The sequence below is a fragment of the Salvelinus fontinalis genome, chromosome 7 (genome assembly GCF_029448725.1).
Source record: "Salvelinus fontinalis isolate EN_2023a chromosome 7, ASM2944872v1, whole genome shotgun sequence".
Taxonomy (NCBI): domain Eukaryota; kingdom Metazoa; phylum Chordata; class Actinopteri; order Salmoniformes; family Salmonidae; genus Salvelinus; species Salvelinus fontinalis.
The window spans coordinates 39,241,403-39,268,922 of NC_074671.1; the positions used below are offsets into that span (position 1 = coordinate 39,241,403).

The following is a 27,520-nucleotide window of genomic DNA, read 5'->3' on the forward strand; positions in this document are numbered from 1 at the left end:
GGTCGATACTAACCTGCTGTGCTCACCATGTACTTCCATTTCACCACATAGGTGTCTCCCTCATGGAACTGTCCGATGCTCTGCCTGGGCAGCCGGCTGTAGGATATGAGATATACTTTGTCAATTGTCCTTTAACCCAACCGCACAGAGTCACACACATAGTACGCATCCCAAATGGCACCCTATTCCTTATACAGTGCCCTATGGGCCCTGCTCAGAACTTACATGTAGCGCATTATGTAGGGAATATGGTGCCATTTGCTACACAGCCATACACACCCACCTGTAGTCAAACTCTAGTATGTGCCAGATGTCCACGGCGGTGGTGCTGATCTCAAAGTGCCTGCGGTCATCCCCCGCCACCGGGCCATAGCCCCGGCCCAGGTCCACCCCATCCAACACCGTACGAACCGGGGTCTGGAGCAGCGGCAGCATCAGGGAGGCATCATAGGCCCGCATCATGTTCTGTTCTGGGCTCTGCTGCTCCTGGGGGGAGGGGAAAGCAACAAAGAGGGTTTAGAAAGAGAAGGGTGAGTAGGGAGGTTAAGATGCGTGTGATGGTTGTTGTGAGGGAGGAGAGGTGGAAATGGGCGATGGGTTGTTGGAACAGAATTAGGTTTTGTTGTCTTGTCTAATTTGGCCAGTATTATGGCTTACCTTCTAATAAGGAATGCTTGAGAAGCTACAGGACAAAGGTTTGTAAGGAGGTGAACGAAATAAAATGTGTTAAAAACTATTTGGAGCTGTACCTTGTTGTTTTCGTTGAGGTGCTCCTGGCCGTTCTTGATGGTACCTTTCTTCTTGGAGTCTGTCCAGTCCAGGAACTTCTCCTTGAACAGGGTGGTCTCGTTGTGTTGCGTCAACCTTCCAAACATAGCCCAGTCTGGACGGCCCTGGCCTTTCCTGCACTCGACAGAGGGAGATAGCGGACATATGGAAAAGTTGAAATGGGAGAGGAGAGGTAGAGAGGTAAAATAGTTGGAATGGGAGAGGTAGAGGTGGAGAGGACAGAGGCTATTTGTAGCTTTTAATTTGATATTTTATTTAAAGGCCCAATGCAGAAGTTTTATATCAATAACATGTCTGTAAAAGATTCCCATTTAAATGGCAAACTTTTTCTAAGCAAAAAACTATTTCTCAAGCAATAATTTTGCTAGAACTTTCAGAGTGGTCTGAGTGGGGAGGGGAAAACTAGCTGTTATTGGCAGAAAGGAACTCTCTTTCTTATTGGTCTATTAACCAATTTACCACATGATGATGTCACTACGGAGAGCTAAAACACCTGCACATTCAAACCTGCTGATTAGAAGGTCCTGTGTAGATTGTATTTTCAACCAACAACTATCAGGAAATAACACTGATCAAATGTTTTCACAGTTTTACAGTGTTAGTTTTCACAGCTGTTGTACAATATGATATAAAACACAGGAAATAAATATGTTAACCTTTATTTTTCCAGGCATATAAGTTCAGAACTATTTCATATTTCCAATGACAACATGGCAAGTGCGATTAAAGAAGCCTACCAACTTGTCCATGGGCATAGATTTGTAAACGCAAATTAACTGAAAGTGGTGGACTTTAAAGAGAAATGTTTTCATGGTAATTATTATACTTTGTGTGTTGCGTGTTTGTGTGGGAGACAGAATATGAGTGGATATATAGCTGGGTATGAGTGTCTGAAACATACCTGAGTATAATTGTCTGTGAGCCATACCTGGGTATGAGTGAGTTGCACTCTCCAGGGTCCAGGGGGTTAATGTCACAGTTTGTGTAGTCGAAGGTTCCGTTCCACAGGTGTTTAGCCAGCTGGAAGGCAACTTTTCTCTGGGCCAGAGTCACCTCCTTACCGTGCCACACATACACCTCACTGCCAAAGTCAAACACCAACACCTATAGGAGAGCAGAGCAGAGAGGCAGCAATCAGTACCAGTTCAATGCTATTATGCACTTCAGCTCAAAATGGTCATTTGGAAGTGAGGAATTGTAGCAGGTCAGGTCAGAGTAGTGTACCTGTCAGTGTCTAACAATCTCTATTAAGGAGTTACAGCAGTGTCTGATCAGCCAGGTTCCTTTTTCTCTCTCTGTCTTAACTGGATTGGGATCCAGTCAGAATGGAAATCTAAATCCAGCCCAAACAATGTTAGTAGAAGTGATGTCTGACCTGTTTGGGGCTGAGCAGCGTGCATCGGGGAACCTTCCCCCAGAAGTCATCATCGGGGACCAGTTTGTCGTCCACTAGGCGGTAGATGCAATTGGTTTCTACGACGGCGCTCTCATACAGCTCATCCTCGTCTGGTGTCCCCGCGGCTACAGGAAGTTAGAAACGGTCACGAAATTCATAAAACTATCATCAATGTCAGAAACTGACGATACCGGGAAAACAGGGAAGCCTTTCTGGGTACCACTTCAGTTGGAAGGGCACCTACATAAGGACTTCATAACACATTCATAACCCCTACATATCACATTCATAAGAAGTTTCTACTAATTTGGGATTGCTATTACATAGCAAGACAAAAGGGGCGTCCGCCAAACGGATTAAAATATGAACAGACAGTTAAGCCTTACACTGGTAGCTGGTCTGTCCGCCCAGAATCTTCCAGAACTCCTTGGCAGCGTAGCTGTGTGTGTTGATACCCTCCTCGATCAGCTCTACATAGTTGGCACGGCAGCCCAGATCTCTCTTGGTCTGGATGAACTGGGCCAGCTCAGCAGCCTGAGAAAGAAAGACACAGACAATAAGAAAACGGTTCATTCGAGGACTAAAATAAGTAATTCACCACTGATGATTTGATGTGTCATTGTTCGACAGTTAGATATTTAGCTATTGGTAAATAGATATGTTCTTAGGAAGCATATCCTGAGATGGGCCTCCTATGCAAGAGTTTTGAACAAACCCCCAGGGGGTTTTGCAGGTTGACAAAGTGTAGTCAACTTTGTTCTAAGGGCTGAAAGAATCTGTTTGGTTTAGGGCAGATCAGATCTAATTGATTTCTAAAAGGTCAATGGGCATCTAGCAGATGCACAACTTTTAAAAACATTTTTTTAAAAGGTTTTAACTGAGAATCTTGTAAATAAAACTACTTGTAACATTGTTTTATGCTACTTGCTCCTAACAATGCAGTAAAATAAAACATTTTAATTAAAAAAATACAACAAATCAAGAAATCTCAGAATCCAATTAACAACCCAATTAGCACTAACAGTAAACCAAATTCAATCTATACATATATATACTGGATGAATTTACACAACATATACTAAGAATGATATGTACAGCAGTAGATAGAGTGGGCTATGTCAAGAATCCAGTATATAAATACATATACGGTGTATATAAACAGTAACTAAAATGCAATGTACAGTAGTAGAAATATTAGAATGAGCCATGACGAGAATGCAGTATTTACTGTAAATACACAGTACACAACCCCATGGCAAAATGGATAGAATTGCAGGAAATTAGCTTCCTAACCCGAGTCAAGAATATAAATATGCTATATGAGTCATGACCAAAAGTATGCGGACACCTGCTCGTCGAACATCTCCTTCCAAATCCATGGGCATTGATATGGAGTTGGTCCCCCCCTTCCACAAAGTTGGAAGCACAGAATCATCTATGGGCTATGTTACTGAGTATGTTACAGTCCTTATGTCTCTCTGAAAGGAGATCCTCGCCCTGAGCTAGTCTACTTTATTGTCCAGGGACTGAACGTCAGCAAGAAATATACTCAGAAGCGAGGGATGGTTTGCTCGCCGCCTGAGCCTGACAAACACCCCACTTCTCCTCCATCTTCTCCAGCATCAAAGTTTTGGTGCAGCACCCGGGATGAATGGGGCTGCCTCAGGAAGTCTAGACAAAGAAGCCAGGTCAGGAAAGTCGAATTTCTGGTGAGTGACCGCAATCTAACATCCCAAAAGTTATTTTCAAAAAGTAGGTAATAATACTAAAAACATTCACAAAAATAATGTAAGAAATAACAGACACAAATTTTTGCAAAGTTAGCTAGGAGCTAAAAACAGGGTGACCGTGTTTGTCAGCACCATCATTTCTAAAGAGCATAAGAGTCAAATGTAGCACGCTAGCAGCAACCAATCGAATTTGTTCTGCCCTAAACCAATCAAATTATTTCTGCCATTAGAACAAAGTGCACTACACTTTATGTCAATCTGCTTGGGGTTTTATAGTCTGAATTATAGTTTTTTTTAATAGAATTTTAGAATGAAGTCTGTGTTCCTCCTGGCCATACAGAGTTTAGAGTTCAGTTTGAGCAGAGTATGTCTAAAACAATGGCTCTAGGTCTGGGTTGATGTGTCACTGTGTGGCTTCCTGTTACTGCAGCTCCCCACACACACACACTTCCTGTGTTGCTAGCTCCCACTACAATGCAGTACATTAATCAAAAATAACAAGCAAAATAGTATTTACTTCCTACACGTGATGTAGCACACGCCTAATAATAACAAAGTCCCTTTAAACCTCACTGACAGATGGTTACTCGCGTTCATCTATGGAGTATAGAAACATACCTAATGTAACTACACTGAACAAAAATATAAACGCAACATGTTTATGTTTCATTAGCTGAAATAAAAGATCGCAGAAATTTTCCATATGCATAAAAGGCGTATTTCTCTAAAATGTTGTGCTCAAATTGTTTCGCATTCCACAGGCCACAACCAACAGCCTGATCAACTCTATGCGAAGGATTTGTGTCGCTGCATGAGGCAAATATTGGTCACACCAGATACCGACTGGTTTTCTGATCCTCGTCCCTACCTTTTTAAAAAGTTATTTGTGACCAACAGATGCATATCTATATTCCCAGACATGTGCAATCCATAGATTAGGGCCTAATGAATTTATTTAAATTGAGCTACTTCCTTATATAACTCAGTAAAATCTTTGAAATTGTTGCGTTGATATTTTTGTTCAGTGTAAATAAGACAACACTGAGCAGCAATCCTTACAATATACGTATGACAACATTGGTGCATGTGTTTTGATCAGTGTGTCTGATAAGCCTGTACTTTTATCATGTTACCCCTGCTCATGAACCAAATTTCCCTCTAGGGACAATAAGTTACATATAACACCAAGAGCAAGAAGACTGAATGAAAATTAACATGGCAGACTCACCTTGGCCTTCTCGATGACGTTGGCAAACTCTCCGGTCCAGACAAAGCAGTGATGGGGAGTGATGAGCAGAAAGCAATCCCCGCTGTTTAGAGAGGACGCTCTGGGCTCCACTAGTCTGGTCTGGACGTGCCGACGGCCTGGTTATTATAAACCAGACAGAAACAAACAAACACAGACAGACAGGCATATATTATCAAATGTTTTGATCTCGATTTTAACGGCATTTAAGAAGAAATCATTAATAGAGTCATTAACAGGGCTCGGGTCAAAATAGTGCACTATATAGGGAATATGGGTGCGATCTTGGACATTCCCTAAGGGTGTTTTTAAGATTAGAATACCACTTTAAATGTGGTCTGGTTGGTCTTATTGGATTTGGGCTGGATTAGGGAGGGGGGGAGGATAGGCGGGACAGGCTAGCCCAGGGTAGAGCGAGGTGACCTGGGTAACATGATTAAGCACCAGAGCTGCATGGAAGAGGTGTAGAGAACATTTTTACATTTTAGTCATTTAGCAGACGCTCTTATCCAGAGCGACTTACAGTAGAGTGCATACATTTTATTACATTTTTACATACTGAGACAAGGATATCCCTACCGGCCAAACCCTTCCTAACCCGGATGACGCTATGCCAATTGTGCGTCGCCCCACGGACCTCCTGGTTGCGGCCGGCTGCGACAGAGCCTGGGCGTGAACCCAGAGACTCTGGTGGCGCAGGTAGCACTGCGATGCAGTGCCCTAGACCACTGCGCCACCCGGGAGAAGGAACCAAAACAACCACAAAAAAACACAAAAACATCCTCTGGAAAAGGACACCCTTCAAGAGCATCCTTCGTTGCTTTGGGTAAAAATTGCCAATTAGGCCATTTTTCTCTGTGGACCCAAGCACAGCAGCACTAGGAAATGGGTTACTACTGTGACAGATGTGGCTGCAATAAGCAGTGCAAACAGGCACAACGTACACAATCCTTTCTTCTTTCCCCAGACTAGAAGACAACAAGGACAAAACAATGATATCATTTAGTCAATTAACATGCAGCAGCAGACAGCCATCTGCATCCCAAATGGCACCCCATTCCCTTTATTCCCAAAGGGCTCTGGTCAAAAATAGTGCGCTATATAGGGAATAGGGTGCCATTGAGGATGTAGCCAACGTTTTGCTGCTCACTGTTCTGGATGGTTTGCCTTAGCATGCTTGTTATAGGCTACAGTCTCCTTGATACATGGAAGATGTGCTTCCTGCCCTCAATATCTGTCTAATCTAGGCGAATGACCTCTCTGATGACTGAGGCTGCATCCCAAATCCCAAATCCCCTACATAGTGCACTACATAATGAATAGGGAGCCATTTGAGACACAGCCTGAGATATTTTTCTCCTCAATGTGACGCGACAGTCAAAGAAAACACTGCCTTCCTTCTTTGTGAAGATGAAACCATTATCAGAATACTACACATAAATGATTACTCCAGTCCCTTTCTTGTCATTGTAAGATGATATACTATGAGACTATCTGTTACTTTGTGTGAAATGTGTTTGGGATTCCAGCTCAGATTTATCCTCTAAACTGTTGTGTTTACTGTAGCATTGTTGACCTGCATGTCTCTCCAAAGAACTACTAGGAAATGGCAGTGGAGGGAGTGCGTGGTTGGTTTCAAGGCCGTTTCTTTATTTAACCTTGACTTTGATAGGGAGTCATGCTGAGACCAAGGATTATTTTACAGATGAGCCCTGTAATTACAGAAATACAAATGAATAAATATAAAAAGCAAAACAGATACAAAGCAATCATAGAAAACAAATACTCTTCATTCAAAATATCCTCAACAAGAACATTTGTCTAGAGCAGTGGTTCCTAAACTTTTTATAGTCCCGTACCCCTTCAAACATTCAACCTCCAGCTGAGTACCCCCTCTAGCACCAGGGTCAGCGCACTCTCAAATGTTGTTTTTTTGCCATCATTGTAAGCCTGCCACACACACATACAATACATTTATTAAACATAAGAATGAGTGTGAGTTGTTGTCACAACCCGGCTCGTGGGAAGTGACAAAGAGCTCTTATAGGACCAGGGCACAAATAATAATATAATAATCAATCATTTTGCTCTTTATTTAACCATCTTACATATAACACCTTAATTGTTCATCAAAAATTGTGAATTACTCACCACAAGTTACTGAGAAGGATGTACATAAATCTGCAATGTTGGATTGTATTGGAGAGAGTCTCAGTCTTAAATCATTTTCCTGGATGAGCTAATTTCCACCTTTTGTCTATTCCATTTGCACAACAGCATGTGAAATGTATTGTCAATCAGTGTTGCTTCCTAAGTGGACAGTTTGATTTCACAGAAGTGTGATTGACTTGGAGTTACATTGTGTTGTTTAAGTGTTCCCTTTATTTTTTTGAGCAGTGTATGTATTGTGTAACATGATGTTATAAGACTGTCATCTGATGAAGTTGGTCAAGGTTAGTGATTCATTTGATATCTTTTGCTGTTTTTTTTGCGATCGCTACCTTTTGCTGCTGATAAATGCGGTTGTGTGTTTGGCTATTGTGGTAAGCTAATATAATGCTGTATTGTGTTTTCGCTGTAAAACACTAAAAAATCTGAATTATTGGCTAGATTCACAAGATGTTTATCTTTCATTTGCTGTACACCATGTATTTTTCATAAATGTTTTATGATGAGTATTTAGGTATTTCACGTTGCTCTCTGTAATTATTCTGGCTGCTTTGGTGATATTTTTGATGGTAGCTGCAATATAAAACTATGATTTATACCTCAAATATGCACATTTTCGAACAAAACATAGATTTATTGTATAACATGTTATAAGACTGTCATCTGATGAAGTTGTTTCTTGGTTAGTGACTAATTATATCTCTATTTGGTCGGTTTTGTGATAGCTACCTATGCGGTAAAAAAATTAAAATATGCGGTTGAGTCTTTTGCTATTGTGGTTAGCTAATAGAAATACATAGTGTTTTCACTGTAAAACATTTTAAAAATCGGAAATGATGGCTGGATTCACAAGATGTTTATCTTTCATTTGCTGTATTGGACTTGTGATTTCATGAAAATTATGTTATATGATATCCCTGTGGCGTTAGGCTAGGCTAGTCAGCTTTTTTGATGGGGGGATCCCGGATCCGGGAGAGAGAAGCGGTAGAGGTTAACCTTCATTTAACTAGGCAAGTCAGTTAAGAACAAATTCTTATTTACAATTATGGCCTAGGAACAGTGGGTTAAATGCCTTGTTCGGGGAAGAATTACAGGTTTTACCCTGTCAACTCGGGGATTCAATCCACCAACCTTTCGGTTACTGGTCCAACGCTCTAACCACTAGGCTACCTGCCGCCCCGATCCCATCTGGACAAGATGAATACCTATGTAAGAATGATATTCATTGACTACAGCTCAGCATTCAACAGCATAGTACCCTCCAAGCTCATCATCAAGCTGGAGGCCCTGGGTCTCAACACCGCCCTGTGCAATTGGGTCCTGGACCTTCTGAAGGGCCGCCCCCAGGTGGTAAAGGCAGGAAGCAACATCTCCACCCCGCTGACCCTCAACACTAGGGCCCCACAAGGGTGCGTGCTCAGCCCCATCCTGTACTCCCTGTTCACCCACGACCGCATGGCTATGCACACCTCCAACTCAATCATCAAGTTTGCAGACGACACAACAGTAGTGGGCTTGATTACCAACAACGACGAGACAGCCTACAGGGAGGAGGTGAGGGCACTAGGACTGTGGTGTCAGGAAAACATACTCTCACTCAACGTCAATAAAACAAAGGAGATGATCGTGGACTTCAAGAAACAGCAGAGGGAACACCCCCCTACCCACATCGAAGTGACAGCAGTGGAGAGGGTGGAAAGATTAAATTCCTCGGCGTACACATCACAGACAAACTGAAATGGTCCACCCACACAGCCAGTGTGGTGAAGAATGTTCAACAGCACCTCTTCAACCTCAGGAGTCTGAAGAAATGTGGCTTATCACCCAAAACCCTCACAAACTTACAGATGCACAATCGAGAGCATCCCGTCGAGCTCTATCACAGCCTGGTACGGCAACTGCACCACCCTCAACCACAAGGCCCACCAGAGCCACTGCCTGTTTACACCGCTACCATCCAGAAGTCGAGGTCAGTGCAGGTGCATCAAAGCTGGGACCAAGAGACTGAAAAACAGCTTCTATCTCAAAGCCATTGGACTGCTAAACAGCAATAACTCATAGAGGCTGCTGCCTACATTGAGACCCAATCACTGGCCACTTTATTAATTGATCACTAGTCACTTTAAACAATGCCACTTTAATAATGTTCACATTACTCATATCATTACATTACTCATATCATAAACTCAGCAAAAAAAGAAATGCCCCATTTTCAGGACCCTTTTTTTCAAAGATAATTCGTAAAAATACAAATAACTTCACAGATCTTCATTGTAAAGGTTTCCCATGCTTGTTCAATGAACCATAAACAATTAATGAAGATGCACCTGTGGAACGGTTGTTAAGACACTAACAGCTTACAGACGGTAGGCAATTAAGGTCACAGTTAAACTTAGGACACTAAAGAGGCCTTTCTACTGACTCTGAAAAACACCAAAAGAAAGATGCCCAGGGTCCCTGCTCATCTGTGTGAACGTGCCTTAGGCATGCTGCAAGGAAGCATGAGGACTGCTGATTTTCTTTCTACCTCTTTCTTTCCACTCCTTTCCACTCCTTTCCTCTTTTGACCTTACCCTTCCCAGTTTTGACCTTACCCTTCCCAGTCACCTCCCACCCACAAGGTAAGCAATACACTTGACCTCATTTTCACTAGAGGCTGTTCTCACCTACTAACCTCACTGCAACCCCATCCATGTCTCTAATCACTACTTTGTTTCTTTTTCTCACCATATTTAGTCCAACCGTACCCACTCAGCCTCGACCCAGATGGTCATGTGCCGCCGTAATCTTTGCTCTTGCTCTCCCACTACTCTCTCTTCTATCCTTTCCTTTTGCCTCTTTTGCTAAATTCTTCTCCCTCCTGTCTCCTTAATATGCCTCTTCATCCTACTCTCCTCCCTTTCCGCATCCTTTGTCTCACTGTCCCCTTTCCTCTCCTCCCAGCTGATTTTATTAATTTATTTGGATCCCCATTAGCCGACCCCAATGGCGACAGCTAGTCTTACTGGGTGCTGACACATAACGAAAAAGCTTTAGAGATGTTTAGGACCAGTTTTTTACTGGCCACCCATTCCAAAACAGACTGCAACTCTTTGGTAAGGGCAGTGACTCCATTAGCTGTGGTTGCTGATGTGTATATGGTTGAATCATCAGCATACATGGACAAACATGCTTTGTTTAATGCCAGTGGTAGGTCACTGGTAAAAGAGTAGAGGGCCTAGAGAGCTGCCCTGTGGTACACCACACTTTACGTGTTTGACATTAGAGAAGCTTCCATTAAAGAAAACCCTCTGAGATATATAAGATAGACAGGTCTGAATCCATGATATGACAGAGGTTGAAAAGCCATAACACATACGTTTTCTCAACAACAGGTTATGGTCAATAATATTAAAGGCTGCACTTTCAGCCAACCATCAGTCATTTGTGTCAGTGCAGTACAAGTTGAGTGCCCTTCTCTACAAGCATGCGGAAAGTATGTTGTTCATTTGTTTACAGAGTAATAGCATTGTATTTGGTCAAACAGGCTAATGCTAAGATCTGGCAGCAAGCTGATAGGTCTGCTGTTAGAACCAGTAAAGGCCGCTTTTCCACTTTTGCGTAGCGGAAGTCTTTGGGCTCCCACCAGGCTTGAGGACAAAGACTTTCCTCTAGGCTCAGATTAAAGATATGGCAGATAGGAGTCAGCTACCATCCTCAGTAGTTTTCCATCTAAGTTGTCAAAAAATAAATATATATTTTACCTTCATTTAACTAGGCAAGTCAGTTAAGAACAAATTGTTATTTACATTGACGGCCTAGCATGGAACAGTGGGTTAACTGCCTTGTTCAGGGGCAGAACAACAGATTATTACCTTGTCAGCTCAGGGATTCAATCCAGCAACCTTTCGGTTACTGGCCCAATGCTCTAACCACTAGGCTACCTGCCGCCCTGTTAATGCCAGGAGGTTTATCATTATTAACAAATAACAATAATTTGTTTTTTGTTGTTCCGTTCTGTGGCTGAGTGATTCACTGCTTGCTAACAGAACAGGGCTGCGGACCGCTGAGCGGAATTCGAAACTTCCGGAGGACTTATCATCCTCCCACTCCCTCCTCTCTACCTTCCTTTCCTCTGTATCGCCTATTTCTGTCACTCTACATTCAAGCTTCTGCCTCCAACCCTGAAAAACTTCTCCAAACACCTTAATCCTCCTCCACCTCCTCTCCTCCCCCTAAGCGGACCACTGAAAAAAAGTTGACGACATCCGCTCCTCATTCACTCAGCCTACTGAGCCCACTCACACAGAACTACGTTTCCCTTACTCTCCCTTCTCTCTCCAGATGAAATCCTGCAACTAGTGATGTCCGGCCGCACAACAACCTGCCCACTTAACCCCGTTCCCTCCTGTCTTCTCCAGACCATCTCTGGAGACCTTATCCCATTCCGCACTTCCCTCATCAACTCATCCCTGACTACTGGCTGCATCCTCTCTGACATTAAGATGGCCAGAATCTCTCCCCTCCTCAAGAAACCAACACTCGACCACTCTAATGTCAAAAACAAGAGACTGTTATCCCTTATTTCTTTTCTTTCTGAAACACTTGAGTGCATGGTCTCTGACCAACGCTCTCATTATCTCTCTCAGAATGATCTTCTTGACCCTAACCAGTCAGGCTTCAAGGCGGCTCACTAAGACCACTGTCCTTTGTGTCACAAATGCTCTCCTTCTCTGCCAAAGCTGACTCGCTCCTCTGCTCCTCTGTCCCTCTCAGGGTTGGGCGTCTCAGGCTCTGCACACTCCTGGCAGGTCACTCCTACCAGGTGGTGTGGAGAGGATCTGTGTCTGTACCACGTGCCCTCACTACATGTGTCCCCCAAGCTCGGTTCTAGGCCCTCTCCTCTTTACACCAAGTCACTCGGCTCCGTCATATCCTCACATGGTCTCTCCTATTATTGCTTTACGGATGACACAACCACTTTTCTCCTTCCCCCCCTTCTGACACCCAGTTGGCGACAGGCCTCTCTGTGTGCCTGGCAGACATCTCAGCTCGACAAAACAGAGCTCCTCTTCTCTAAAATGCTAATTAAAAGCGTCACTGATAAAAATACATCTCAGTAGTCTGACAACTTGCTTAAGCAGGGAAGGAGAGGAATTTCCGCGCTTCAGTGCATTAACTGTTTTCCAGCATTTTGACAGAGCACAAGCAGAGTCGAATAAAAAAAAAAGTAACTTGATTTGGCTTTCTTAATTGCAGAGGTGCATCTATTTCGCAGCTGCCTGAAATGCTGCCAATCAGCTACAGAGTTTCTAGCTTTAGCACAGGCCTGATTTCTCATCATAAACAGATCTGTAAATTCTACAGAGAACCAAGGATTTGTTCTATTTTTGACTCCAAGGCATTTAAAAAGGGGGCGTGTGTCTGCTAAAAATCTAAAAATAGATGAAATAAATGCAGGGTCAGGCATAGAGAGTAATACATATCATAAAGAAACCTTTGGGCAGAAAATATGTTATAACCCCATGAAAGGTGAGAGTAACATACCTGTCAGTATCTAAACATTTCTGCTTAGAGGGTTGTGTGTGTGTGGGGCTAACCTGTAACGATGTACGCTGAGAGTCGGGAAGCAAGTTCAGGGAGGGAATCATTGAATAAATAAATTAAAACATAACACAAAACAAGAAACACAAACAACGCGCAGACACGAAACAGAAACAATGACGACGGGGTGAAGAAACCAAAAGGGAGTGACATATAAAGGGCAGGTAACAAAGGAGGTGATGGAGTACAGGTGAGTGTCATAATGCGTTGTTGCGCGTAACGGTGGTGACAGGTGTGCGCGATAATGAGCGGCCTGGTGACCTAGAGGCCGGAGAGGGTCCTGTTTTTGTTTTTATCTGGGCATGACTGACTGATGACCTTGGACCTTTGGTGGGGGGGGGGGGGTGAGCGGTCATCTGTCCATCTCACCTTTGACTTGCAAGAGCATGAGTTTCTTGTAGGGCACGGCGCTGTTGTTGGACATCTGGTCGGAGATGTTGACACTACGCAGGTTGACACTGCTGAAGTTCTCCTTACTGGCCAAACCCGCCAGAGCCACCTCAGAGAATCCACTATTTTTATTCACTGGAACAAAGAGATGGAGCCATAAGTTAGAGGAGTTATAAAGAAACACAATATACCATATAATTAGGAATCGGAACACTAGAATGGAAATGAACCTTCTTACGATGGCATAGATGTGGTAAGGGAGTCATTGGAACGCAGACGTTCTTAACTGTAAACGCAGTTGATTTGTAACGATGACATGAACATATGTTGGGGTTGACATCCATACAAGCATCATACGCAGATTTTTACCTCAAAACAATATGAAATACACATTAAAACAATAGCCTAAATGTATACATTTTGCTGGGGGGCAATGAGGCGACTCGGGATCTTTCCCCCACATGTTTCCATGGCAATTCCACTGTTTTGGTTGATTTCGATTGACCTCTTTACCGCATCTATAAAATGTCAGCCATTATGGTATGGAAGTTGGTCAACCATGGTTTGCCGGTGCAATGAATATGAAGAATGTTTGTTAACTCTCCAGACAGTTTTAGTGGAACGATTCCATTGTTTTCTAATTAACTGCCAATATGCCAACATTTCGTTCAAACAATGCGGTCAATCCACAGCCAGATACTGGCTGAAATCAGTTGACTTACAGACATGTAAGTATTGTATTGTATTGTATTGTATTGCAATAACACACAGCTTTCCAAGACAAGAATTGAGACATTTATGGCCTGTTTACACCAAGGCCATTTATCAAGGCCATTTATACAGAAAATTGGTTTTGGCATGAAAAGAGTGTTCCGCAACACAGCCCAAAGCACGTTACCCAACCAATAATAGTAGAAAAACAACAGTGAACATTTGAATGATTGCTCTGCACAATACCAGGAAATTAAGGCAAAGTTGCATCCATAATGCGCTCTAATTCCCTATGAAGTGCACTACTTTTGACCAGAGCCCCATGGGCCCTGGTTAAAAGTAGTGAACTACATACGGGAATACTGTGCCAGTTTGGGACTCAGACAAGGCTTTTAATGTAGGTCACTTTTACAGCGTTTACGTCTGCTATCCCAGAATGCAATGTGTGAATGTATTTATAGAATAGAACTACAGTACAAGGCCTGAGTACCAGCTCCTCCTTGACCTACTGAAGCTGCCAACCGCACTCAAACTCACCCATTCAGCCTGATTTCAATCAGTTAAAGTACTGTAGTGTAGGGAGGAAGAGAGTTATTAATATACGATTGAAAGTGTGCTCTGGAAAGTTCTGTCGTGGGAAGTGTTAGAGAATATTTTCTCATAGAGCTGTTGTGGTTCTGTTAATGTGTGTGTCTCAACCACAGTCTCACATACTGTAAAGCAAGCAATTTAAAGCACAGCACACAGCACCCACCTCTGCATAGACTGACAATGTATTTACAACTGAATACAAGCACAATCAGATCAAAAGCTTATTTCCCCTATATTCCTAGTCATCCAAACTCCCCCAACCACAAGCACTTTTGTAGATCTGAAGGGATGGATAGGTATAAGTTAAGCAATATGGCAAACACATATTGTGGACTAACCATAACCCTTCTAAGCCTTCATCCTCTTGCTCTAGATCAGGCCTATGTTGAGTCTCTGCTCTATGTACTCCCTCTCGTGTACTCACTCTTCTCTTGCTTCATCCTCTTGCTCTCCAGCAGGCCGATGTTGAGTCTCTGCTCTGTGTACTCGTGTCGGATGTCCTCTCTGGCCGCCAGCATCTTCAGAGGGTTCCTGGACGACTGGACGTTGCGCACTGGACGCACCGACCGCTTGTGCTCCACCATGGCTGAGGTCAGCCTAGGTCAGAAGTTAGGGTTCAACAGAAAGCAGGTGACGGGTTTTAACAGTGTTGACTCCTTCCTGACCTCTGCACTGTGTATGTGTGTGTGTGTGAGTGTGTGTGTGTGTGAGTGTGTGTGTGCGCACATGCTTACTTGGGCATCTGGGTACCGCCGAAGATGTCGTCAAAGTCGTCATTGATGTCCACCTTGCTGTTCATGTTGAGGGGCATCTCGGTCATGTGGCGGTAAAACTTGTCGAACATCTCATCATCCAGATTCATGACACCTTTGACCGTCTTCTTCGTCACTGTGATGGTGGATTCCTGCAGGCCGCCCACTGACGGGAGAAGCATGGAAGACAAGATGAGTCTTGACATGACCCAGTCACTAAGGCCTCAATAGACAGAGACCGTTGGTCACAATTCGCTCCCAACCCCTCCCCCTTGGCTTTAAATCTTCAATTTTTGCAGATCTGTAGGGTCTGGACAGGAATAAGCAGTGTAGTGGTGGAGCTTCCACCCTATTCCTTCCACCTTACAGATCTGCAAACATCCCAGAGTTAGTGCCAAAGCGGAGGGGTTGGGAGTGAATTGGGAAAGACGGAGACAGTGTACTAGAACAAGACACTTACCTTTACTGTTCAACCTGCCCAGGAAAGACTCCAGCTTATCGAGTTTCCTGTCCGACTCCAGGTTCATGTCCGGTTTGGCCTCGATCTCTGCAAAGCAACACACAAGAGTTACTCTATGAATGGAGAGAGACTGACATCTACACTTAGTCAGCACGGGAATAGGGTGCCATTTGGGACTCACATTTCAATTAAATCAGAAGACATGTCAATCACAATAGCAATGAAGATGACATCTGTCTCATGCATCAACACAGCGTTTAAGTTTGAGGGCAACCAAACACTATCCCGGGGATCATATTCTATCAGACATTGGTTGCCAGATAACATTGACCACAATGATTAATGTCACAGGGATTACACATGACAAGTACAGGCGATATGATGCACACAATACAACAGCAAAAGGAATTTTAAAACACCTTCAGTATCAGATAAATCCTCCATTTCTTAAAGAATAAAAAACAAAGACAATTGATTATAACCAAATGTTAGCATTGGCAAAATATGTATTGCACTGTGGTTCGATCGTGAGTCAAACTACACAGAGGCTACAATGGCTACGCAGTGATTGGATTACGTCGAGGTGATTCTTGACATATCAGTGTTAGTGTATTTTCTATTGAATGGCTATTGATACACACATTTTATGATGAAGATGAGTAATATAACATTATTCACAAGAACTCCTCAGTAGCGTTTACATTTGAGTCGGCATGCGTCTAATGACAGTAAAGGACATAACCCAGTCAAAACCTTTTACCCCAAACAACATAATGCAGTCACAACCAGGGGTTGGAACTGAAATTATTTTCCAATCGTTCTGAACAGAACAGCGCATTAATTTACTCGACACATTAGCATGGATAGAGAAGCTTGCTAGTTATTTACGTACATGTTTGATTGGTCAGATAAATGCATGCGTGAGATGAGACTGAAATCTCACCAGAGAGGAGAGATCGACGGCAGGAAGCCTAGTGGTTAAGAGCACTGGGCCAGTAACCGAAAGGTCTCTTGTTTGAATCCCAGAGCGGACTAGGTGAAAAATCTGTCAACATGCCCTTGAGCAAGGCACTTAAGTGTAATTGCCCCTTTAAGTTGCTCTAGATAGGAGCGTCTGCTAAATGACTAAAATGTCAAATGAGGGGTGGACAAGGAGGGGGCTCGGCTTGAACATCATGACATGACGTGAACTGGAATGTGTTATAACGTTACAGAGTTATATACTAGATATTAGGCATATTTTTGGAACAAAAAAATTACATGAACCGGTTCTCAAGATCTTAAAATAACAGTTCTATTCTGGAACACTAGAGATCACTTTCGTTCCAGGTTCTGTTTCTGTTCCTAAAATGTTTGTGTTTGTGTTCTTTTTCAGTTCTGTTCCCTGAACCGGTTCCAACCCCTGGTCAAAACTATTTACTGTAAATAATATTAAAGGAAAATTCCACCAAAAACAATCTTTTTGTATTTGTTTCAATAATCCATTGTTGACATAGTCCCAACCTGTTTTGCTTGCCATCAATCAAGGTTTCAAGATATGTAACTTTCAAAATAGAGAAATTATCCCCTTATGATACATTTTGCATCATATGATGCTGCGTTTTGTATCACATAATGCAAAATACATCATACATAGATGATTCCTGTATTTTGAAAGATAGTTTTTGGGTAGAGTTTCCCTTTAAGGTGACTCATAGACCAGAGAGGAGAGAGAGGTTGTTGTCCAATTATGATTTTTCCCTTTCTCACAAAAACGTGAACTCGTTCAATCCCACTCAAAAGTTTAAAGCTTTGGATTGGTATAATAAACATGGTAGACAATCTGTCCAATGCTTTTGAATCCCTGAGGGTGAGGGAGAAAGGGGAAAAACTGAATTGGGACTACTGACCTTCCAGGGGCTTGGAGATGGCAGGAGTGGTGTTCTTGGGTTTGGAAGGGAGAGACGTCACAGGGTTCAAGAGAGCAGAAGGAGAAGCCAGACCTGAAACACACACAGACAGACATTAACAATATAATTGGATATTCCACCACATGGAACAACAGAAGAGACCTGAAAAGTTAGGGCATAATGTAAATTAACTACTGTAATGTAGATCATGCTGCAGCTCCTATTTTACAGACTTATATATTTATATATATAGTGTTTGAGCTACTGTAGCGATACGCTAGCCACCCACCTAGCAGCAACAGTAGTACTGTAACAGTATGTCAGTGTTTGTGTTCTCTCCCCCCTCCATTTCTTACAGTAATGCACCGTGCTTCACTCAATCTCACTCAGCAGTAAACCTGACTGTACCAGGAACCGACAAGACCCTCTATAGTACTGCTAACTGGACAATAGGAGACCAACTATATAGTTTTCGGCCCGAGTGAAATACACACTGACTGCTGCTACTCTATGGGAGCTGGGAAGGCTGTAGGGAGAATTGTAGTCACTGGCTGCCAAAACAAACTGCAGGGTTATATGGAATGAGTGTAACTGAATTGCGAATTGACACTGAAGACCACTATCCACTGACTGACACAAACCCTGGCTCCGTGTGCGCTCAGATGCGTGTGCAAATATGTGTTTTTGTGCAAGTGTGCGCATGAATGTGTGTGTGCATTAGATGACCTGACCTTTCTTGACCATGCGTGCGGCCACAGTGAACTGTGTGGAGTCGTTAGCGGCCCCGTGGCCCTTGGACTTCCAGGCCTCTTCTCGGGCCACGATCAGCTGCTTCCTCTCATGGATAGACATCTCCATACGCTGGTTCTGGTTTTCTGTAGTCTCCTCTCCCCCTCCCATCCTCTGCTTGGAGAACACAGAGACATGGGGATAGGGAGACTCTGGGTGTATTCAGTGATGTGAAATATTGTCTGTGTCCCAAATGGCAGCCTATTACCTACAGTGTATTCGGGAAAGTATTCAGGCCCCTTGACTTTTTCCACATTTTGTTACATTACAGCCTTGTTCTAAAATGTATTTTTTTCTCCATCAATCTACACACAATACCCCATAATGACAAAGCGAAAACAGGTTAATAATTTTCAGCAAATGTATTAAAAATAAAAAAACAGTAATACCTTATTTACATAAGTATTCAGACCCTTTACTATGAGACTCGAAATTGAGCTCAGGTGCATCCTCCTTCCATTGATCATCCTTGACATGTTCCTACAACTTGGGGTCCACCTGTGGTAAATTCAATTGATTGGACATGATTTAGAAATATAGACAGGTGTGTGCCTAAGGTCCTACAGTTGATAGTGCACGTCTGAGCAAAACCAAGCCATGAGGTCGAAAGAATTGTCCTTAGAGCTCCGAGACACGAATGTGTCGAGGCACAGATCTGGGGAAGGGTACCAAAAAATGTCTGCAGCATTGAAGGTCCCCAAGAACACAGTAGCCTCCATCATTCTTAAATGGACGAAGTTCGGAACTACCAAGACTCTTCCTAGAACTGGCCACCAGGCCAAACTGAGCAATAGGGGGAGAAGGGCCTTGGTCAGGGAGGTGACTAAGAACCCGATGGTCACTGACACAGCTCCAGAGTTCCTCTGTGGAGATGGGAGAATCTTCCAGAAGGACAACCATCAAAACCAGCAGTCCATCAATCAGGCCTTTATGGTAGAGAGGCCAGACGGAAGCCACTCCTCAGTAAAAGGCACATGACAGCCGCTTTGAGTATGCCAAAAGGCACATAGACTTTCAGACCATGACAAACAAAATTCTCTGGTCTGATGAAACCAAGATTGAACTTTTTGGCCTGAATGTCAAGTTTCACATCTGGAGGAAACCTGGCACCATCCCTACATTGATGCATGCTGGTGCCAGAATCATGCTGTGGGGAAGTTTTTCAGCGGCAGGGACTGGGAGACTAGTCAGAATAGAGGGAAAGATGAATGGAGCAAAGTACAGAGAGATCCTTGATCCTGCTCCAGAGCGCTCAGGACCTCACTGGGGCAAAGGTTCTCATTCCAATAGGACAACGACCCTAAGCACACAGCCAAGACAATGCAGCAGTGGCATCAGGACAAGTCTCTGAATGACCTTGAGTGTCCCAGCTAAAGTCTGAACTTGAACCCGATCAAACATTTCTGGAGAGACCTGAAAATAACTGTGCAGCGACACTCCCCATCCAACCTGACAAAGCTTGAGAGGATCTGCAGAGAAGAATGGAAGAAACTCCCCAAATAAAGCTGTGCCAAGCTGGTAGTGTCATACCCGAGAAGAATCGAGGCTGTAATTGCTTCCAAAGGTGTTTCAACAAAGTACTGAGGGTCCAAGGGTCCAAATACTTATGTAACTGTAATAGAACTTTTTTTTTTTTTTAAATATATATTTTTCAATCCCAGAACAGCAGCAAAGGACCTTGTGAAGATGCTGGAGGAAACCGGTACAAAATATACATATATACACACATATAAATATATACACATACAGTTGAAGTCGGAAGTTTATATACACTTAGGTTGGAGTCATTGAAACTCGTTTATCAACCACTCCACAAATTTCTTGTTAAAAAACTATAGCTTTGGCAAGTCGGTTAGGACATCTACTTGTGCATGACACAAGTCATTTTTCCAACAATTGTTTACAGACAGATTATTTCACTTACAATTCACTGTATCACAATTCCAGTAGGTCAGAAGTTTACAAACACTGTGCCTTAAACAGCTTGGAAAACTCCAGAAAATGATGTCACGGCTTTAGAAGCTTCTGATAGGCTAATTGACATCATTTGAGTCAATTGGAGGTGTACCTGTGGATGTACACTGCTCAAAAAAATAAAGGGAACACTTAAACAACACAATGTAACTCCAAGTCAATCACACTTCTGTGAAATCAAACTGTCCACTTAAGAAGCAACACTGATTGACAATAAATTTCACATGCTGTTGTGCAAATGGAATAGACAAAAGGTGGAAATTATAGGCAATTAGCAAGACACCCCCCAAAACAGGAGTGATTCTGCAGGTGGTTGCAGACCACTTCTCAGTTCCTATGCTTCCTGGCTGATGTTTTGGTCACTTTTGAATGCTGGCGGTGCTCTCACTCTAGTGGTAGCATGAGACGGAGTCTACAACACACACAAGTGGCTCAGGTAGTGCAGTTCATCCAGGATGGCACATCAATGCGAACTGTGGCAAAAAGGTTTGCTGTGTCTGTCAGCGTAGTGTCCAGAGCATGCAGGCGCTACCAGGAGACAGGCCAGTACATCAGGAGACGTGGAGGAGGCCGTAGGAGGACAACAACCCAGCAGCAGGACCGGTACCTCCGCCTTAGTGCAAGGAGGTGCACTGCCAGAGCCCTGCAAAATGACCTCCAGCAGGCCAGAAATGTGCATGTGTCAGCATATGGTCTCACAAGGGGTTTGAGGATCTCATCTCGGTACCTAATGGCAGTCAGGCTACCTCTGGCGAGCACATGGAGGGCTGTGCGGCCCAACAAAGAAATGCCACCCCACACCATGACTGACCCATCGCCAAACCGGTCATGCTGGAGGATGTTGCAGGCAGCAGAACGTTCTCCACGGCGTCTCCAGACTCTGTCACGTCTATCACATGTGCTCATGTGCTCAGTGTGAGCCTACTTTCATCTGTGAAGAGCACAGGTCGCCAGTGGCGAATTTGCCAATCTTGGTGTTCTCTGGCAAATGCCAAACGTCCTGCACGGTGTTGGGCTGTAAGCATAACCCCCAACTGTGGACGTCGGGCCCTCATACCACCCTCATGGAGTCTGTTTCTGACCGTTTGAGCAGACACATGCACATGCGCTGGCTTGAGCAGCTTCCTTCACCTTCCTCATGATCATTGATGCCCCACGAGGTGAGATCTTGCATGGAGCCCCAGACCGAGGGTGATTGACCGTCATCTTGAACTTCTTCCATTTTCTAATAATTGCGCCAACAGTTGTTGCCTTCTCACCAAGCTGCTTGCCTATTGTCCTGTAGCCCATCCCAGCCTTGTGCAGGTCTACAATTTTATCCCTGATGTCCTTACACAGCTCTCTGGTCTTGGCCATTGTGGAGAGGTTGGATTCTGTTTGATTGAGTGTGTGGACAGGTGTCTTTTATACAGGTAACGAGTTCAAACAGGTGCAGTTAATACAGGTAATGAGTGGAGAACAGGAGGGCTTCTTAAAGAAAAACTAACAGGTCTGTGAGAGCCAGAATTCTTACTGGTTGGTACGTGATCAAATAATTATGTCATGCAATAAAATGCAAATGAATTACTTAAAAATCATACAATGTGATTTTCTGGATTTTTCTTTTAGATTCCGTCTCTCACAGTTGAAGTGTACCTATGATAAAAATTACAGACCTCTACATGCTTTGTAAGTAGGAAAACCTGCAAAATCGGCAGTGTATCAAATACTTGTTCTCCCCACTGTGTGTGTGTGTATATATATATATATATATATATATATATATATATATATATATATATATATATATATATATATATATATATAAAAATCTGCTAAATTTATAAAAACCTCTTTTTGCTTTGTCATTATGGTGTATTGTGTGTAGATTGGATTTACAAAAAATCAATTTTAGAATAAGGCTGTAACATTACAAAACATGGAAAAAGTCAAGGGGTCTGAATGCTTTCCGAATGCAATGTATAGTGCACTACTTTTGATGGACCCTGGTCAAAAGTAGTACACCACATATGGAATAGGGTGCAATATGGGACACACCCCTTAGGTGTATTCAGTGAGGTGAAACGTTCAGAACATGTAAGGTGGAAATATTTGTGCGGTTGTGGTGTGGTACTGACTATAATCACCATTCTCTTAATGTAGCACACCATTGAACAACATTAAAATCATACCCGGCATGCCCATAGATTTCCCTATTACAAAAATGCCTTGTCTACTATAGCATATCTACAGACTACCCTTTATAAAAGTGCCTTCAATTCATATGAATTGACTGGTTCGACAGACGTGAAAAAATGTACAGTGTATGGGATGAAATGGCATGAATGCACAATATTCGTTTACAGTTCATTTAATGAGAGAGAACCCAATCACATGACAGAATGAAGCAGAGCATGGGAGTTGGACGACCATGTCAGGACGAGCACAAAACGAAAGCAACCACACAAATATAAACATCGAGAACAAGTTAATTCACATGAGTACACACACAGACACACTCGATTTCTGCAGCCAACATCAAAGCTGTACCGTCTGCACTGTAAGCCCATGATTAGCGCTGAAGTAGGCCTATATACAGTATATCTGTGAGTGAGTGACTGTTGGACTATTGGAGCGGGTGAATGGTTCACCTTCCTTCTCCAAGGGTGCCTTTCATCGCTAACAATAGAGGGACTGGTCACTCTGGACAAGTGGGGGCTGAAGATTCCAGACAAGTGGGGGCTGTTGACTCTGGACATAAAGGGACTGGTAGCTTTCACATGACCGGGAAGATGTGTAATGGGCGGAGGAAAGGAAAGAAGAGAGAGGGTGAAATGAGAGGAATGACTGAAGGACAGAGAGGAGAGGATGCAGCCTAGCTAGAAGATGTGACATTTCATCTCACCATCACCATAGAGTGTCAAAGCTATGTAGCGTCACATCTATTTAGCATCATGGGCTACAGTACCAGTCAAAAGTTTGGACACACCTACTCATTCAAGGGTTGTTATTTATTAGAATAATAATTTAGACATCAAAACTGGAATCACGTAGTAGCCAAAAAATAGTTAAACAAATCTTAACATATTTTAGATTCTTCAAAGTAGCAACCCTTTGACTTGATGCCAGCTTGGCATTTCTCAACCAGCTTCATGAGGAATGCTTTTCCAAAAGTCTTGAAGGAGTTCCCACATATGCTGAGCACTTGTTGGCTGCTTTTCCTTCAATGCGGTCCAACTCATCCCAAAACATCTCAATTGTGTTTAGGTCAGGTGATTTTGGAGGCCAGGTCATCTGATGCAGCACTCCATCACTCTCCTTCTTGGACAAATAGCCCTTACACAGCATGGAGGTGTGTTTTGGGTCATTGTCTTGTTGAAAAACAAATGATAGTCCCACTAAGCGCAAACCGTATGGGATGGTGTATCGCTGCAGAATGCTGTAGTAGCCATGCTGGGTAAGTGTGCCTTGAATTCTAAATAAATCACTGACAGTGTGACTACCACAGCACCCCCACACAATCACACCTCCTCCTCCATGCTTCACGGTGGGAACCACACATGCGGAGATTATCCGTTCACCTACTCTGCGTCTCACAAAGACACGGCGGTTGGAACCAAAAATCAAAATGTTTTACTCATCAGACCATTTCCACCGGGCTAATGTCCATTGCTCATGTTTCTTGCCCCAAGCAAGGCTCTTCTTATTGGTGTCCTTTAGTAGTAGTTTCTTTGCAGAAATTCTGTAGCAATAGAAGTAATGGTGCATGATGAGATGTCTGCCGTTTTACGATCTCCTAACCAAATGTGCTAATGTGTGTTTTTTTGCGTTATTTGTAACTTATTTTGTACATAATGTTTCTGCCACCGTGTCTTATGCCCGAAAAGTGCTTCTAGATCTCAGGACAGCGATTACTCACCCAATACTGGAGAAATACTTTTTCTTTCACGAGTCGGACGGGAACGATTTACTTCAGACGCTCGACAAGGCCCTCATCCCCGTCATTCGCATGAGAAAGTGACGCAGATATCGGAGATGAAGGTCTGGGTGCCTTGTAAGGATCCGACGTCGAGCGGGTAATCTCCCCTTACCATCGATCCTATTAGCCAACGTACAATCAATGGAAAATTATCAGACAAACTACGATCACGTATATCCTACCAACGGAACATTAAAAACAGTAATATATTATGTTTCACCGAGTCGTGGCTGAATGACGACATGAATAACACACAGCTTGGCGGGTTAAGCTTTTTCGGCTGGATAGGACAGCGGCCTCTGGTAAGACAAGGGGTGGCGTTCTTTGTATATTTGTAAACAACAGCTGGTGCACGAAATCTAAGGAAGTCTCGAGGCTTTGCTAGCCTGAGGTAGAGGATCTCATGATAAGCTGTATACCAAACAATTTACCAAGAGAGTTTTCATCTATATTCTTCGTAGCTGTCAATTTACCACCACAAACCGATGCTGGCACTAAGACCGCACTCTGTATACGGCCATAAGCAAACAAGAAAACGCTCATCCAGAGAAAGTGCTCCTACTGGCCAGGGACTTTAATACAGGGAAACTTAAATCCGTTGAACCTAATTTTTACCAGCATGTTAAATGTGCAACCAGAGGGAAAAAACTCTAGACAAGCTTTACGCCACACACAGAGATGCGTACAAAGTTCTTCCTCGCCCTCCATTTGGCAAATCTGACCGTAATTCTATCCTCCTGATTCCTGCTTTCAAGCAAAAACTAAAGCAGGATGCACCAGTGACTCAGTCAATAAGAAAGTGGTCAGATGAAGCAGATGCTAAGCTACAGGACTGCTTTGCTAGCACAGACTGGAATATTTTCTGGGATTCTTCCAATGGCATTGAGGAGTACACCACATCAGTCACTGACTTCATCAATAAGTGCATCAATGACATCATCCCCACAGCGACAGTACGTACATACCCCAACCAGAAGCCAGGAATTATAGGCAACATCCACATTGAGCTAAAGTGTAGAGCTGCCGCTTTCAAAGAGCAGGACTCTAACCCGGAAGCTTATAAGTAATCCTGCTATGCCCTCCAACAAACCATCAAACAGGCAAAGCATCAATACAGGACTAAGATTATTTATTTACCTAGGCAAGTCAGTTAACTTCTCTAGGATAGGGGGCAGCATTTTCACTTTGGATGAATAGCGTGCCCAGAGTGAACTGCCTCCTCCTCTGTCCCAGTTGCTAATATATGCATATTATTATTACTATTGGATAGAAAACACCTTCTGAAGTTTCTAAAACTGTTTGAATGATGTCTGTGAGTATAACAGAACTCATATGGCAGGCAAAAACCTGAGAAAAAATCCGAACAGGAAGTGAGAATTCTGAGGCTGGTCGATTTTCAACTCATCGCCTATTCAAATCCCAGTAAAATATGGATCTGCTTGCACTTCCTACGCCTTCCACTAGATGTCAACAGTCTGTAGAACGTTGAATGAAGCCTCGACTGTGATGTGGGGCCGGAAGGCAGCCGTTTCAGTCAGTGGTCTGGCAGATTGCCAGTTCCTGGTCATGGGCATTCCACATGATATTGCCTTGCGTTCCATTACTTCTGTAGACACAAAGGAATTCTCCGGTTGGAATGTTATTGAATATTTATGATAACAACATCCTGAAGATTGATTCTCTACTTAGTTTGACAAGTTTATTCGACCTGTAATGTAACTTTTTGAAGTTTTCGTCCGACGTTCGCCTGGACCTGCGCGAGCGTTTGGACATGTGTACTAAACGTGCTAGCAAAAATAGCTCCTTGGACATAATTAATGGACATTATCGAACAAAACAACAATTTATTGTGGAACTAGGATTCCTGGGAGTGCATTCTGATGAAGATAATCAAAGGTAAGGGAATATTTATGATGTAATTTCGTATTTCTGTTGACTCCAACATGGCGGAGAAATGTTGTTTATATCTGAGCGCCGTCTCAGATTATTGCATGGTTTGCTTTTTCCGTAAAGTTTAAAAAAAAATCTGACACAGTGGTTGCATTAAGAACAAGTGTATCTTTAATTCTATGTAAAACATGCATCTTTCATCAAAGTTTATGATGAGTATTTCTGTTATTTGATGTGGCTCTCTGCAATTTCTCCAGATATTTGAGGCATTTCTGAACATGGCACCAATGTAAACTGAGATTTGTGGATATAAATATGCACATTATCGAACAAAACATACATGTATTGTGTAACGATGTCCTATGAGTGTCATCTGATGAGGATGTACAGTATAATAGTCTCTAAAAGGAAAAAATATTACCACCGTCTCTTGCGCATGTTGTTTTCCTTTCATAATGCATCCTTATTTACAAAGCTATTATTATTATTATTAGATATTCTCACAGCGCACATTTGTAAATCCCAAACTCTACCTACATGTACATATTACCTCGACTAACCGGTGCCCCCGCACATTGACTCTGTACCGGTACCCCCTGTATTTAGCCTCCCTATTGTTGTTTTTCTGCTGCTGTTTAATTATTTATTACTTTTATTAAATTTTTTACTTATCTATTTTTAACTTAACACTTCTTTTTCTTAACTTCTTAAATCATTGTTGGTTAAGGGCTTGTAAGTAAGCATTTCACTGTAAGGTGAAATGTCCCCTGTTGTGACAAATACAATTTGATTTGAATTCGACCATGAAGGCCTGAATCATTCAGTCTCCTCTGAACAGTTGATGTTGAGATGGGTCTGTTACTTGAACTCAGTGTAACAATTAATTTGGGCTGCAATTTCTGAGGCTGGTAACTTATCCCGAACTTATCCTCTGCAGCAGAGGTAACTCTTGCTCTTCCTTTCCTGTGGCGGTCCTCATGAGAGCCAGTTTCATCATAGCGCTTGATGGTTTTTGCGACCGCACTTGAAGAAACTTTAAAACTTCTTGACATTTTCCAGATTGACTGACCTTCATGTCTTAATGTAATAACGGACTGTCATTTCTCTTTTCTTATTTGAGGTGTTCTTGCCATAATATGGACTTGGTCATTTACCAAATAGGGCTATCTTCTGTATACCTCCCATACCATGTCACAACAAAAC

The 27,520-nt window shown here is 42.9% G+C and overlaps 1 protein-coding gene across 10 annotated transcripts in view; it reads right to left on the minus strand.

Annotated features, from left to right (window-relative positions):
- LOC129859466 (supervillin-like) overlaps window positions 1-27,520 on the minus strand; it is a 154,220-nt gene that overhangs the window by 19,484 nt on the left and 107,216 nt on the right. For 6 of the 10 annotated variants that reach the window (XM_055929295.1, XM_055929292.1, XM_055929290.1 and 3 more), the window contains 14 exons: window positions 18,438-18,612; window positions 17,707-17,799; window positions 16,237-16,263; window positions 15,818-15,904; window positions 15,340-15,523; window positions 15,030-15,202; window positions 13,283-13,438; window positions 5,144-5,280; window positions 2,572-2,719; window positions 2,165-2,310; window positions 1,718-1,893; window positions 750-903; window positions 284-486; window positions 14-96 (listed from right to left, as the gene is read on the minus strand). In XM_055929295.1, the coding sequence (XP_055785270.1) occupies window positions 14-96; window positions 284-486; window positions 750-903; window positions 1,718-1,893; window positions 2,165-2,310; window positions 2,572-2,719; window positions 5,144-5,280; window positions 13,283-13,438; window positions 15,030-15,202; window positions 15,340-15,523; window positions 15,818-15,904; window positions 16,237-16,263; window positions 17,707-17,799; window positions 18,438-18,612 (1,942 nt within the window). The remainder of the gene's footprint in view (window positions 1-13; window positions 97-283; window positions 487-749; window positions 904-1,717; window positions 1,894-2,164; window positions 2,311-2,571; window positions 2,720-5,143; window positions 5,281-13,282; window positions 13,439-15,029; window positions 15,203-15,339; window positions 15,524-15,817; window positions 15,905-16,236; window positions 16,264-17,706; window positions 17,800-18,437; window positions 18,613-27,520) is intronic. The other 4 variants (XM_055929299.1, XM_055929293.1, XM_055929298.1 and 1 more) reach the window with 2 other exon arrangements.